Source organism: Octopus sinensis, linkage group LG4, assembly GCF_006345805.1.
Source record: "Octopus sinensis linkage group LG4, ASM634580v1, whole genome shotgun sequence".
Taxonomy (NCBI): domain Eukaryota; kingdom Metazoa; phylum Mollusca; class Cephalopoda; order Octopoda; family Octopodidae; genus Octopus; species Octopus sinensis.
The window spans coordinates 143,612,822-143,630,516 of NC_043000.1; the positions used below are offsets into that span (position 1 = coordinate 143,612,822).

Here is a 17,695-nt window from a genome sequence, read left to right on the forward strand (position 1 = left end):
GCAGGTGGAGTACAAACAAACAAATGTATTAGTATGGTGCTCATATATATATATATATATATATATATATAAGCTTGCTTCCCAACAACATATTTCGGGGTTCAGTCAACTGCGTACCAAACTTGACCAAGTGTCTTCTACTATAGCCCCGGACCGATCAAAACCTTGTGAGTGGATTTGGTACACGGAGAAGGAAAGGATTCCGTTGTGTATATATATTTGTGCGTGCATATTTTTGTATCTGTGTTTCTCCCCTGCCATTACTTGACAACACATGTAGGTGTTTTTAGGTACCCGTAATATAGTCATTCGGCTAGAATAAGTACTAGGCTTACAAAGAATAAGTCCTGGGGTCGCTTTGCTTGACTAAAGGCGGTGCTCCAGCAGGGCTACAGTCAACTGACTGAAATAAGTAAAAGTATAGAAGAATAATATCATTGAGACAGCAGCATATACTTTTCATTGGTATTTGCATCGTAATACCTTATAATATATCATTCATGCTAGTGGCAAATCGGCTCACATATATATGTGGGTGTGTGTACGTCTGTGCGCGCGTGTGTAGGCATGTGCATGTGTGCATGTGTGTGTGAACGTGTGTGAAAATGTGTGTGTTTGCTATAACGTGCTGTTTTTGTTAAAGTGGAAAGTTGTTGGAAGAATGATGTCAAAGCAATAATTATAATAATATAAAATTGCACGCAAAATACCTTTAGCTAGAAAATTAAGCCCATCGTATTCTGATAAATTTTCAAAGGAGGCTTTGAGCAAGTTACATAATGGCGTTAGAAAGATCATCGCAGTATCATCAAATAACACAAACCAAAAGCTTCAACTACACCAAATTAGCTAATGAAGAACTTGAAAAATTTTTTGAATAAATTTCACCGAGAGATTATATGATCACTTCTAGCATGTCATAAATTTATCTACAAAATACGCTTTCATCTCTTTCTAATTATGCAACGAAATAATACACCAAAATTCAGAAACGCCATTAATAAGAGTAATATATTAAATACGATGCTGTTGTTACACATAAATCTATCGTAGTCAACACTGGAATCAAGACATGAATTCTTACACATTGGTACAAAGACATTATCATCAGGCTTCAGAAACTCACCCAGAGCCACACTTTCATCTCGTTGTCTCGTTTTCTTCGTTGTCTGCAGCTGTATTTGCTATCCACTTACGTGCAAGCCAAACCTGAAGCAACAGTTCCACTTATCGGCTCTACAGCTTCTCACTTTCCGCTGACCACATTAGCAATTATTACGATATGTATTACAATTTTTGTCGTTGGATGGCAACTCTGATTTCCTATTTGCTTACCTCTAATATTTCCTTCAGACATTTCTTTTGCTAAATTTATTCACACTCCAAAGCATCCCTCTCAACACATGGCTATAATGCTTCCCCACTACCCCTTATCATGATCAGAGATATAAATATTATAAGCCAATAAATTATATACACCAATGATTCGGATCAAGCAACTAACAAGCAAATCTGTAATAATGAGCAGAATATTTGTTATAACGATATTCCGGCATTAGCACTGAATCTCTCTCAAGTGTAATGGAAAACATATCAGTTCCAAAACATCGATGTACAGGTCACAAAATGAAAGTAATAGCTTATGTTTTACTTGTCTGAAAGCATCTATTTTAAAATCTTACAATTAGTGTTAGTCATATGTCATTATAAACACACACACATATATATACATATGTATTTGTAGCTAGATTTATAATTAAAATTAAAGTTAAGATTGGAGACATTAAGATGCACTATCCAAACCTTGTTTCAGGTAAGTCCCAAGCAGTTTTTTGGCAGAGCATGTTCACTACTTATGGCTACCTGGTGTCATCCGTGATATCCCACTAACTGGAACTACGTAAGGAAGGCATAGGTGGGAAGCGGTCTATGTTCTGATATTAATGCGGGCCATATGGCAATTAAGCAGCCATAAAGTCTAAAGACGGAGGCCAAAACCCCATAAAATTTCACGCTTCACTTCCATAACTATCCATCAACGGTCTCCACAAATTTTAGGCCTTTCAATCCAATACCTTTAACACTCCAGCTTTAAATTATATTCATTGTATGTTTTATCAGCCACTTCCTGTATACAGACCAAAGTATCCTTACGACACCAATGTGTGTTAACTACTAGCAACACACCATGATACTATGAGCATCCAACCTGGAGCGAAATGCAAATCTTACGAATTTTGAAGCTATTTAGATTACCCGGGTGATGCTTTGTTGCACTACGAGATGTATCTGATGTCATAAGAGAAAAAGTCCACCAATTTTTTCACTTAAATATATTTATTTATATTATAAAGAGGGCATTATAACACATAAATGCTACACGCTTGGAGGGACTCTGAAAGTCAAAACTACTAAAATAAATAATTATTTATTTTAGTCCCTCCTAGCGTGTGGCATTTATGTGTAATAATGCCCTCTATACAATTATATATATATATATTATATATATATATATATATATATATTATATATATATATATTATATATATAATATATATATATATATATATATAATATATATATATATATGTATGTATGTATGTATGTATGTATATATAATTTTTATTCGATAAATTTTTGATAGTGACTTCGAAGTTTAGGTAGTTTGCAGCAACTTGTATATCTTTGTCGAAATTGACCCATTAAATTAATGTAAAATTGTTTTCTGTATGTATCATCATAACTGAATATAAAAACTAACACTAAAATATACCTACGCACAGACACACACACACACACACTCATATATATATATATATAATATATATATATATATATATATATTTATGTATACGTAAATATATGTACGTGTTTGTGTGTGAGCGCGTAAAAATATATATGCATATGTTTGTGCTCTGACGCCTAACCAAACATATACTGGACTGATATTTTCAATTGAGCTTGACTGGTGGGCAACTTTCTCTCGCAATATTAGAGAATTTGTAGTCGTCGAAACTTTGAAGTAAATGCCAAGCAAATATTTGTTAGAATAAAAAAAAGCTACAATTTACGGAGCAGTATTCTCTGTTTCTGTTGTGTTCATGTTTTCCTGCTGAATATATGTAATACACATTACTGCGTATGTTTGTGTGTCTCTTTTTGTGAATCTCATGCTTTTTTTTTTGTTTATTCTTTATTTTTTGTCACTGCATTAATCTGATGAAAAGCTTTTGCAGCAAGTATGCCTCCGGCATTTTCGCAAAGAAGGATTTCTCCAAAAGATGATCGGTTCTATTAATTGTAAAGCAGAAAGCGTTGATAGATGTTTCCTCAAGCCTTTTCCCAAAGCATAAGCTATGTTGCTGAAACATTGTTGAAATCCTATATATGCCATTTTTATGTTTCATCTTAAAATTATACGAATTTAGTTATTATTAGTGACCAAATTCTTCATTATTCTTCTTGAAGTACGAAACTACATATATCGCGTTCACTTTGATGAACTTGACACAACTAATGAGTTTTTCTCACGTATTTATATTTGAATCAAAATCAATCAAAGCTGTTTTTTCAGTTAAACGTGTTAAATTAGTATCTGTTCTTATTTCTGTCGTTTTAAAAATACTATTCTTAATCGTTTAATGTTCATAAATCCTCAGTACAATAACATGTACTGGTTTGGAATTATTTAACTTTACTGCTTTTCAAAATTTCCATAAAATTGATTTTCAAATTTTATTCCATGTTTTCTTCGGTGCTTTAACAATGGCTAATATGTCCTCCATTTCCTCATATAAATTCTACACTTCTTGGTGGTTATTCGCCTTTATGTTTAGCTTAGTCTACCAAAATACTCGGGTATTACAATTGGCAGGAAATACAATTTAACAAAATGTGAAGTATCGCGATATTGATGATAATATATTTCTTAAAAAGCGAATGTGGAACATATCCAGTATTCATTTCGTAAGTAGAAACTGGTATGTTCAATAACCTACACCATTGCTTAGTAAAACGCCATCTGAGTTATGGATTGATACAAAATCAATAGGATATCACGTGAGATACATGTTCATGCAACTAACTCTGTAATGATATATACACTAAATACGCATATGCGTCAGTCCACAAATTCTCATATTTAAAAGTTTACATATATATATATAATATATATATATATATATATATATATGAGAGAATCACTCTCTCCAGACACAACAATATATATATATATATATTGATCTATCAGTCGCCATGATAGATCGGTAGCCACTACACACATTTTTTCTCTCCTTATTTCTCTACATGTTTTTCTGTGTCCCTTTCTGTAGAAGAGCGTAGGCTCAAAACGTAAAAGACCTTTTTTATTCCTGAGCGTTATACTAATACATCTGTTGTTTTGTATACTACCTGTCTTCGTCTTTTTTTTTTTTCGTAAACTCTCCTTATATAGATATATATATATATATATATATATATATATATATCTCTCTATATAAACGGCAGTTTGTCTGTGTGTGTTTCTGTGTGTCTGTTTGCTTGTACCCTCACCCTGACCACGGCTTTCAACCGATTCTGATGAAACTTGACACACACATAGCCCAATGTCATAATTCAAACTAACGCAGCGAAAATTTTGAAAAGTTCCCCCAGTTCTGAAAAGAATGATAAATTCGACATGGGGTCGACAATTAGAAACACAAACAGCAAACTGTCTAGGGGACGCAACTCCACCTTTTTAACTAAAAAAAAAATTTACCATCATTTTTTTCCATTTTTTTGCTATTTTTTGGCTATAACTCTCTAAAAATGCTTTATAGTTATTTCCCTTACAAACCTGAGCAACGCCGGGCGATACTGCTAGTATATATATACACGAGAAATCCGTTGGCGAGTCTCTTAACCTCGCATTATATTTATGCTTATGCATAAGACTTTTGCCAATATTTCTTTCCATGGTTAGTACTTATATAAGAGCACTGTATTTTAATCCTTTTACATACACATACATATATATGCCTTGTAATTGATTTTATGTTGCTTTAGTAGTGTCGCACGGTAGGGGAGTCATATTTGTCTCGTCATGTTATCGTTGAAAGTATAGAATTTCAACTTATTCCTTGAGATAAATTGTAACCTGACAAAATCTAATTTTCGTATTATGCACTATTTAGACAAACGAATATTCGACTTTATTTCTTTTTAATGGTAAGCAAACGTAGCTTGGAGGTAAACAGGTGTCTCTTAAGGAATAAAATATACTACATGCATAAAACTAATATGAAAAACAATAAAAAGTGAAGCCCATTATGATTCAAGACTAAGTTTTTTTTTACGCGTATATGCATTTATGCCAATACTATAAAATCTCTCGCAATTATACGAAGAGCATATAGGCATAAATATGGTTAAGCTTTAGGTATTAGCCGTTCAAATGTATATTAAATTAATTAATAACATTAAATCAATTATAACATTATACCGGTGATTAATTTCTCAGGTGGTTTCTTATCGGAGCGTTATATATTTTAAGGAATGTAAATACATATTAACTCTATGGCTTACTTCAACATTGTGTATTGTTTCTGAATTGATATAATGAACGTGAGATCTAGTGAGTTATATATATATATATATTTGTATATGAATGCATATTTAGGTATGTGTGAGTTTCTATATCAGGCAGTAACATACACACCAACGCACGCACACAACCATGCACAGTCAATTCCAAAAACCCCCACACACCCTCGCCCGGACATACATACACAATTATATATATATATTTATATAACAATCTTTAAATTTTGTTATAGGCAATTAAGAAACACATAAATGCTCTTACAGTCACTGTTTTTTTTTTAAGAATGCAATTTCAAGTTTTATTCTATTACGAAGTGTCAAAACCTTTTGCGACATTTCAACGACCTGGTCATTTAACAAATTATCTTGTTATTGCAGAGAATGTAATTCTTAATTGCCTGAAATTATTCTTCATATTTTCCATTGCTAACAATTGGAGAGTATTATATCTTCTATCAACGACTGAACCGGAGTTATTAATTCAGTAAAATATTTTCCAGGTGGTCACATAGAAGAAGATCGTTTAGAATATCAGTACGATTTCATGCTATTGACCTATTTTAGTTAGTATTTTGTTCTACTTTTATTTTTCGAATGTATCATTGTATGAATATTTATGCACCTAATTCTTTATATTTGGAGCTTGAATTTTAAGCTCACGTAAATCACCACAGCAATATAAAATAGAATTTGCAAATCCCGAGAGAAAAGGTGTACTAGTTGAAGCACATGCCTTCAGAAGTAATCAATGCCCAAACAATTCGCCACACACACACACACAGATACTCTGCATCTTACAACAATCTTAAATACTATCGACAAACTGATTTCACATTGTCAATAAACAGAAAACAGAATCATTACATGCGCCAATAAAACGTTCTCTATAGATTTTTGCATCTTAGAAATCATTCCCATGTTCTCGGGTGCTAACGGTAACAGTTGGCCGAAGACCGATCAAATAGAACTGCGTATCGTTATTGCGCAACACTCAATACATGCATGCATACACACATATTTAGATATATTACATACATGTACGTTTGCACGAGTGTATGCACATCCATGTATATATAAATGTTTTTATTCTTTCGGTCATAGGACAGAGAGCATGAAGGGATTTAGCCGGACAAAACCAGTGCGCAGCATTTATTTTGATTTCAAGTCGAGTATTTTAAAACCCATCCTTATTATGGAACTGAACCTAAAATTGCATGGTTTTAAAGCAATATTATTTATCACACATACACACACACACTCTCTCTCTCTCTCGCGCACACACACACACACACACAAACTTGAATTTTTAAAAGGCTTTTGTCGAGGCATTTCCTAACAGCATACAATCATGACTCTTAATATAATTTCCATAATTTCTTCAACTATGAATGACATCACGATACTAACAATTTTAATTGTTGTTATATTCGAATAGGCATGTTCCTGTAAGACTTGCGAATAATCAATTTACAAATAGGATACTTCGAATTTGCCACCAAAATGCTGCCTATTTTAACGTATGAACAAAATGAAAAACTTATAAGTAAATGAACACGGAATTGGCATATTAATTTTATAGATTTAAAATAGAGTCACATTAAGCTTGTTTATCCTTTGTCATGAAATAATATACTATAGGATTTGAAAGCAAATAATCGATAAAAAAATAATGTTCTGGTGCTATTTCCCAGTAAATGTAGACCATCATTACTAACACTATCTCTAATACTAAACTTAAGCTGGGAACTCATTACTTAGCCTGTGACCTGAGCATAACTCTAGCATAATTGAAACTTTATCTTATCACGAACATTTTGTGTATTTGTCCGGTAATAAAGTTGGTGAAAAATGTTCATTTCACATTTTCTCTCTGCAGGCCATAAAAACAAAGCTGACAATTATTGTCTTCCATACAACTCTCTCAATATATATTGAATAGGTGGACAAGCATTAAAAGATACGTCTACGAAGATAGTAGACAAATCTCGGATATTGTACTAATGTATTACCACGGAACCAGCCTTTGGGGAAAAAACGCCAAATGTCTTTCGCTACCGGAAAAAAAGTCCTTTATCTACGAGATAACATTGCCTTTCTGAATAGACTAGGACTCATTTAGAGCAAATTCTCTAACTTAAATATAATGCTGTTCTAAAGGTGGAGGTGCGTGGCTTAGTACGTGGTTAGGGTGTTGATCTCATGAACATAAGATTGTGGTTTCGATTCCTGAATTAGGCACTGTATTCTTGAGCAAAACACTTCATTTCACGTTGCTCCAGTCCACTAAGCTGGCAAAAATGAGTACTCCTGCGTCCCATCCAGATGGGTAATGTATACACCACTGAAACCGGGAAACTGTCCTTTACGGGCCTCGCAAGGCTCGAGAAGGAAACGTTTATTATTTTATTTTATTTTTCTAAAGGTAATATAGATTAAAAATTGTATGACAATGTGTGGAGAAATGATTGGAACATTATATACATTTATAGATTTATCCCCCTACTGTAACCATTCAGTTCCTTCATTGTTTTTGTTTTGTTTTCATGTAACTATACTGATCTTCAAACAACATGCTAGCTTGAATTTAACCCACAGCGAAGCAACCGATCAGATATTACAAACGATTTAAATGCAACTCTACGATTTTGGTAATCATAGTTGATATTTCCCTTTTCTATCACTCTTAACCACTATAGATTCGTAGCTGTAGCCAGTATAGTTTTCTTGATGTCACATCTATCTGTGAATTGCTATTAAACACAGACGATACAGCTGACAACAGCAAAATATTTCTTATCATGTTTGGCATGTATATGTGTGTGTAGGACAGAATGACATCATCTGTCTCTTATTTCCTTGATTGAAACTGTGATATCAGTCAGATCGTACAATCACAGTTTGTGCTAATTGAGACGTCATTCATTGTCACTATGTCATCTTTGCTACGCACCCATTTTAGTTATGTCTCCCGCTCTTTTCCTCTGGTAAATTGAAGACCTAATCACTCTCACAACGTCTAATGCTTTGTGATTACTCTCCCAATGTTCACATTTTAGTTCTCTTAGTTATCTGTACACACATGTCATTCATATATCGCCTAGAACGACACCATGTTCGTGAATATAGGTGTGAAAGACATCAACACTATTGGCTGGGTGGCAAAAAGTTTGCTTCCAGCGACAGGGTTCTGGATTCAACTCACTTGCGTGGTACTTTGGGCAAATGTTTTCTACTCTATCCCCGGGTCGACCATATAACTGGATTTGGTGCATGGAATCCGAAAGAAGCATGTTGCGTGTATGTATGTGTGTGTGTGTGCGCGCGTGCGTATGTGCGTGCAAGTGTTTGTGTGCGTGTGTGTTTGGGAATGCGTATGCGAGCACGCGTGCGTGCCTGTGTGTTTGTATGTATGTGTGCATATATCAGAGTGTTTGTCTCCCACAACCGCCTGACAGCCAATGGAATAAGTACCAGGGCTTATCATAGTCGAAGTCCAAATTTTGAAAAAATTGAACGATAGAACTGAAAGATAGAATATGTTTGTATCATTCAACAAATTACTAACAAAATGTTTATAAGAAGCAAACTCGCCTGCACCTCGATATGTTTGCTGAATAATATGCAATTAAAATAATTTAAGTCATTGTAGATGCCAGGTTTCAATATACTTTCGAACTCTTACCGGCGATATTTTACTCTTCCTGTATCTAATCTACAACATAAATATTCTGTCTGGAGAGACTGTAACTTATAATTTCTCCAAGTGAAAAATATATCGTCGTCTATGTTCTAAAATGTTTATTCTGAGTGATTGCAAATGAACAACTATAGGAAAAAAATCAGTGGAAATCTTATACATAAATGGCAATTTCTGTCTGTCGATTTGTCTGTTACCATCTTGCTGCTATACTATTCAACCAATCTCCACAAAACTTTGCATGCATGTTAGACTAACATGCAGTTCAAATATAGGTTAACTGGATTTCAGTAAAAGTCTATAATGCCCCCTGCCACACTATTGGGTTTGGGATATTATTTGATAAAATGCGAAAGGTGCAGATAGTGTTACTGTGGACGACGTGTGATGACATAGTGAGTGTGGCTGATATCAGGGAAAGGAGAAAAGCATTGTAGAAGCAACAATTATGGAATGGCAATAATGTTAATACAGCTTTCATTCACGGATATACACGCGATGCTGCATACATACTTTCGTAAATATATAGATAGATGCACACACACATAAACATACTCACACACACATACACACACACTACATATACACTTAACTAACTTTTAAAATGCCGAGGAAGGGAAAGGAAATGGGTGGTAAGAATACCTAGCTTGTTAAATTGGAATAATTTTCCACGTTAAATTTGACTTTGATATCTATTTGTTCCAGAAAAATCACAGCAAAATATTAATGAGGTATAATCTTAATCAAACAGGATTTGGAAGCTGGCATTTTCTACATGATAGCTGTGTAACATAAAATCATTAGGAGGCGGATTTTTTTTTTTATCAAACTTAGGAAAGCAAAGTATTACAAGGACCAAAGTTAAAAGAACGTCTGAAGTTTTAATACGATTTAATGAATAAGGTCATGTGAGACTGTCAAACAGACATGTAAATAATTTAAAAAGAGAGAAAATTCCTCAACGAAGATATTTTGCGGAAAAAGTTTACAAATCTGTCCTGGTCAATAGGCCTATCTCTTGGGGAATGCATGATCTGGCATGGATAAACAAAACTTTATACAAGGCGTTCTGTTGTAAAAATTGCCCGCGAACGACGCGCTATTCAGCTAGTAAATAAATAAATATATATATCAAAAACATTTTAAAACATAAATTTCTTCTAATAAATATTATAAAGAATAAGAGCTGCAACTGGCAGGAGTCGCAATATACTATATCTCCAGTATTTAATTTTTTACATCCTGATAATCTTTCTGTATGTATCAAGAAAAATCTTTTTTTCTTTTTATATGACCAAATTTGATGCAGGCAAATATTAGTCTAAAAGATATGACTTACCTGATATTTACCGAGGTATTCCACGGAACACGGTAATACAGCCGTTTCACCGGCTACTACTGTTACATTTACAACTGGAACATCAAAGCGGGGGTCCGACGCCAGGACTGTAATTAAATGAAAAGAAAGAGAAAAATTAATTATAGCAACCAAAAGGACAAAGCTAAACATTATTTGGGAAAATATTTAAATGAACCGAAACCAGTCCAACAAGTGGATACATATCTTTATCGAGTCAAGAACAACAAAGAGGAAGTTGTATTTTGTTTGACTTAAGCAAAGAAAACCAGTGGCATAACTAAGTACCTGTGTGTACTTTGCCGATTCTACCACTTCATATTCTATGTATGCTAATAATGATTATGCTAATAATAATGATTTTTATGGTAATAAGAAGAGTTCTAATAAGGTTTTCTGGTTTAGGCAAAATACCAAGTCTTTGAGGAAGTGAATGTTGTCGATATCTCAGTACATCGATAGCGCTTTATTCTATCGAATCCAAAGAGATGACAGGACATGCGCACGTTTCAACTCATGCGAGATTTCAACTCAGAACTTACAGCACCGAGACATTAACCGTGAAGTATTTTTCCAATGATTTACGATTCTGTTTTCCATGCAACAAGAACACGACCATCAAAAATAATCGTAATAGTATTAAATTAGAATTTGATTTAAATAAAATGCTAAAGCTACGTTTAAAATGAATGAGATTATCAAAATAACAAACATACCGGTTGGCAATGCCCTAAATATCTAGGAGGATACCTTGCAGTAAATAAAGGTTAAGGAAAGCAATACTGCCCTGAAAGATATTTATCGCAAAGAGTATTATAGGAGAGTAAAAATGATATCAACGATTAAAATAAATGTATCAAACCGATTTAGTACTACCAATACTCTGGTATACTGATAGTACAATAGTATGAACTGGAGATGCAGTGAAATTTAAAGACTTGAGACGGTAACAGAGAAGGTGTACTTTAATGAGGCAGAGACTAACGTGAATTACCTTTCGAGAGTGGCGGCTGTTAAACATTAGGTACAGCTTGAACTAAATATTATTACCAACGTAGGCCTTGATATCTACCTTCACCTCCCATGATTCCCTTCTAGAAATTGTCAAACACCTCGAAAGGAGAAATAAGCTATATTGAATTGCGCGTCCAGTAAAATCTTACAAGCAAATAACTTTCAGGAAATGGAAACAAACCAACAAAATTGTCAAAAAATAAGGAAAAGTTGGGAAAGAAAACCTATGCATAGCAAATGTCTCCATAAAATATTAAAGAGGAAAATGTTTTCTCACAAATAAACAAGGATATTTGGCTTTAGGCCGAGAGATATGTATTTATCATCACGGCCTTAATTCAATGTTTTATAGCTCCACGTCTGCCATTATCGCATCATGGATGTGTTATTGAGAAAATGCGTTTCCATGAAACACCACCCTACACTCTTTGGAACAGCATATACATTAACATGAATGGTGCCCATCTACTTTGTACAACTTAGAGGAATGGCTTGATACGAGGTGGAAGCAAGAAACACAGAATTTTAAAATATAATAAAACAAAATTTATTAAGGCGTTGGAGAGAAAGAATTTTGATATATGTCCCTATTCCGATAATATTAACTTCAAATCCTGTCAAATCAAGTTTGCATTTCATTTTTCTGTGATCAACAAAGCATAGGTACTGAGGCCGGTGGATCAGTGGAAATGTTATTGGGTCTGTCAGGATGGTTGTGCTATCTATATCTTCTTATTTGTTTTGGTAACTGAGTCTACAACAATACTGGGGCAAAACATTATCAATACAAGGTACCAATTTCCCCCAGGAATTGGAAGATTACATACTCCAATCTGGTCAATATTGATCTGTATTTGTCAAAGTTTAAAAGGAACATGTTATATATACTTTTGTTATTTCAGGCGTATTCATGAAGTATAGAAAAAACATGGCAACCAATATATATGTTTTCTTAGTTAGCTAAGCACTGAAATTAAGAATAGAATTCATTCTTATGCAAAACCTCCCACTAGAAACCATTGACAATGAGCAAACAAAAAATTAATTTTAAGGTAATTCACAGTTAATGCAACGACACACCCCTTAATCTCTTACCTATATATTTATTTTATTTATATCAGCATCATTACACTTCTTACTCGACATGACAGAAACCGGTGATAACACTTCTTCCAAGAACACACAATTCAAAAACATTATGAACATATTGGATAATATGATCAGGCTGAACATTTTCTGATCATATATTTGTTCAAATGAGGTCTGCTGGGAAACAGTGGCAATATTCCTTACAGGGATTTTTTTACTACGATGTCCGTGTGTGTCCTAATTGCACGAAGAAAGCTTTAAAAGATTTAAGTGGTTTGAATGAATTTAACAAGTTCTCTGATTCCAAATAACTTTAGACTATTTTCAAATTATTACATACATGCACATAAAAATGTTCATATCTTACTCTGTGAAAAAACTTAGGTTGTACGTAATACAAAGAAGAAATGAAAACTGAATGATGAAATGGTAACCTTAAAATATCTACACGATGTATCAGGTTATTACTGTAGGCACTTTTGACATGGGTGGTGGTGGCTATCACTTAGCCAGTATGTAAACGGAACCATTATTAAAATAAGTATTGTGTTGTAGCGGTCTGTACTGTGTAAACCATAAGTGAGAATGTTAATGTGATATAAGTCGATGTGATTTACAATTAATGAGCTTCATTATCGATCAGCACGGATATCTGTAGAGAAATCTTGAAAATGGGTTATGATCAACTAGGAGCTATAACTTACAATGCAACGCGTCGTTCATTAATACCAAGACTGGTACAAAAAAATTATGTGATTGAGCTGCCTTTCCGACAAACACCATTTGGTGACGATCGTCACTCATCCGTATACAGATGTTCTGAATCGTTGATTTTTTAGGAGAGTGAATAAAGTAGGCTTGAATCCATAAGAGTCGACTTACCAGTAATGGCGTTAAAATGTCATAATATGGGCAAATATTGTCACTTTTGAATAATATCAAACCTCATAATGTTCCTAAAGAAATAGGTGAACCAATAATTCATTCAAAAAGTGGAGACAATTTGGTAAAGAGGTCAGCTGAATTCGAATCATAGTTGGTTGCTGACAAAGTCAAAATCAATCTCTCTCTCTCTCTCTCTCTCTCTCTCTCTCTCTCTCTCTCACTATATATATATATATGTGTATGTGTATGTGTGTGTATGTGTGTGTGTGTGTGCGTGTGTGTGTGTGTGTGTGTGTGTGTGTGAGTGTGTGTGTGCGCACGCGCGTGTGTATACATGTGTGTGTGTTTGTCCTTGTGTGTGTGTCTGCAAACATGTACATCCGTTCAGGAGATTGGCACGCTATATGAAATACCATGTTCACCAGCTTTCTAAGAAAGAACGAAATCAAGCATTGAATATTGCGATGTTACAGACACTGTATCTCAACATGGGGAATATTCACATATGTAGTATGGTCACATTTAGAACGTCTTTCATCGTAAGTCTAATCACTCAAAGAAAAACACCTATAATCTCGAGCAGCATAATCAGTTTTTCAAATCAGCCACCATAATATCTATCCTATCTCTCCTGTTTCCGAAGAAGAGATTTCCTGGAGACGTAAAAGAACCACTCTTTCCTTTTCCGAGCGAATTATTAATACGTTGCATGTACCACGTCCTCACGTTGTTATTTTTTATCTTTTTTTCTGTATTTTTAAAGAATTAACTATATATATTCGACATGCTGAAGTTGAACTTCTTGCTTTGTGGATATATATATATATATGGGTTGGTACACGCACACACACACCATATATATATATATATATATATATATATATATATATATGTGAGTGTGTGTGTGTGTGTGTGTGTGTACGTGCGTGTGTATATCTTGTAATTTAAACTACACAGATTCTAATTATATGTCTGTTCATCCATAAACAAATTACAAAGATTTCGTCGGGGTTACTGCTCACGTACATTTTAAGCTATTGAACAATAAAACAGAACCTGGGGGAGCGATGTTGGCTGTTGCGGATATGCTTTGCTCTACATGTCATGTAATAACCAATACTAATCCAACGCATATAGAATAATAGAGTATGCGATGTGGAATTATAGCTCTCGAAACAGAGCAAAACACTTAAACTGTAAATGAACTCACACCTGATGAATTATGAGAATTCATAAGTGATTCTGTATTTCAAAAAAGAAAAATAAAGACAAAATTACATAAATATAAAGAGGGGGGGAGAGTAAAATGGGAAAATGCTTGTGTGAATGGATGAGTGTGTGTCTGTGTAAGAGCATGCGATATAACGAGACAAACTGAATATATTTACGAGAAGCAGTGGGTATAGATAGCAATTTTATCATAGATACTCATAAATTTTGATCGGTGCATGTATATCAGTACACTAAGTGTATTACAGCACAGAAAGTCTAATATTTATTGCATTAGTTAGCTAAGCACTGAAATTAAGTTTACAAAACTACCAGGCATCTGAATGGATATATTACTAAACCAATAATTTACACGCATATACATACAAATACATATTCACACACACACACATACACACACACAGAGACTCACATACACACGCATATACAAACCTATATTCAGATATGTATACACATGCATTTTCATATGTATATACATATACTTCAATACAGACTTACATAGAGACATGCACACACACACACACACACATATACATATATGTATGTACATGTATAATAGACATGCACACACATATCTGTATGTTATACCTGGGTGGGTACATTATCTTTCCGTCTACATAATTACATATTATTGTCGAATTGCAAACGGTATTTCAGTCTCAACAGTATTTCCCTCTAAAACGAAAGTGTGCAAAACGTGTGATTTACCAGTGCCCTGTAATTTAAAATCTTGTCTATAAACTTGCATTTATTTATCACAATCTATATGAAACTGTATTCGTACAAATTCAATGAGCTATACATATATATGTGTGTGTGTGTGTGCGTATAACGGTAAGGATTTGGAAGGCAAAATACGTCTGCCATTCCCGTGAGCAACGGCACTAACGGCGTTCATCCCGTTACGGTATTTTAAAAACAAAGGCGGCGAGCTAGCAGAATCGTTAGCATGTCGGGCGAAATGCTTAGCGGTATTTCGGCTGCCGTTACGTTGTGAGTTCAAATTCCGCCGAGGTCGACTTTGCCTTTCATCCTTTCCGGGTCGATTAAATAAGTACCAGTTACGCACTGAGGTCGATATAATCGACTTAATCCGTTCGTCTGTCCTTGTTTGTCCTTTCTGTGTTTAGCTCCTTGTGGGTAGTAAAGAAATAGGTATTTTAAAAACAAAACGACGATAGCCCATCTTAGACATTCCATAACAACATGATTTCTACATATATATATATATATATATATATATATAATATATATATATATATTATATATATATATATTTAGTACGATAGACTGGTGATGATTTTAAATGTAGCATTGTTTCAACTGCGTACATCGAGATTTTACATTTACACTCACACATATATAGGAAGGAAGCACTCCGTCGGTTACGACGACGAGGGTTCCGGTTGATCCGAATCAACGGAACAGCCTGCTCGTGAAATTAACGTGTAAGTGGTTGAGCACTCCACAGACACGTGTACCCTTAACGTAGTTCTCGGGGATATTCATCGTGACACAGAGAGTGACAGGGCCGGCCCTTTGAAATACAGGTACAACAGAAACAGGAAGTAAGAGTGAGAGAAAGTTGTGGTGAAAGAGTACAGCAGGGATCACCACCATCCCTGCCGGTCTGGGAATCGAAACCGCGACCCTACGACCACGAGTCCGCTGCCCTAACCACTGGGCCATTGCGCCTCCACTCACACATATATATTTATACACACACACGTTTATCCTTGTATATTTACAGGTATCATGATTGTTTAATGGACAAAAATATATGCACAACTGGATGAGCATATATTTTTCAAAATGCTGTTTCTACTTCCGTTTTTGTGTGTAATGTGTTTATGTGTGTATTTCTTTATATTAGTTTGAAAAATAACGTCAATCGCTATAGTTACCGTAATATGTTCTCAAATTGAAAATTTAAAGTGATATCAGTTGCATTAGTCGAACCAAAAATCTCCTGCTGTTGTCTTCTTCTTCTTCTTCTTCTTCCAATCAGGACTCACATCATTAGCCACAAAGAATAATCTCTAATTCGAGCCTACTCTAAACTACTAAGAATGCGTGTGACCCACACGCATTTGCTTGAAGATCCACCCACCAGACGCGGTAGACTGGTGATTGCACGGGCGCAAAAGCTACGTTGTTATCCTCATTCCGTAAACGGTGACTTTTAACGGGTGGAGAGCTGAACCATCCTGGGTTACAGAGGATTCGCAATCTAGACTAGGGTCTGAAAGTTTACCACACCATGGTTCCTCTGCTTTGTGGCAGAAGTAAGAAGAAAGAATGAGAAAGTTGTGGTGAAAGAGTACAGCGGTGTCACACCCCACTTCGCCGGAGCCTCGTGGAGCTTAGGTGTGTTTGCTCAATAAACACTCACAATGCCCAGGCCAGGAATCGAAACTGCGTTCTTACAACCTCGATTCCGCTGCCCTAACCACTGGGCCATTGCTCCTCCACTCCTGCTGTAATAGTTTGCTGATGTTTAGATTTTAGCGTGGTCGAATGCCTTACTAAGTGAAATAATATTTATAGACCACATTTAATTTCTATGTGTTCGCTAGGAGATAACCACACAGATAGTAAACGGCGTCCTTAGTTAATATGCTATATCAGATTTTTTCATTGTCCTATATTGCAGTATAGATTTCGGCATAGTTGCAATGAGTATAACTTAAAATATCGTGATATATTATGAATTTCAAAATATATGCAACATTTCTTAACTTATACTCAGATATTTTTGTGTAAAATACATACTAACACACGCACAAACACACGCACTCATACACACATTCAAATGACGATTTGAAGGGTGTGTTGACTAC

The 17,695-nt window shown here is 34.7% G+C and overlaps 1 protein-coding gene across 1 annotated transcript in view; it reads right to left on the reverse strand.

Annotated features, from left to right (window-relative positions):
- LOC115210932 (opioid-binding protein/cell adhesion molecule homolog) overlaps window positions 1–17,695 on the reverse strand; it is a 967,526-nt gene that overhangs the window by 570,136 nt on the left and 379,695 nt on the right. The window contains exon 2 of the mRNA XM_029779720.2: window positions 10,620–10,726. Coding sequence (XP_029635580.1) covers window positions 10,620–10,726 — 107 coding nt within the window. The remainder of the gene's footprint in view (window positions 1–10,619; window positions 10,727–17,695) is intronic.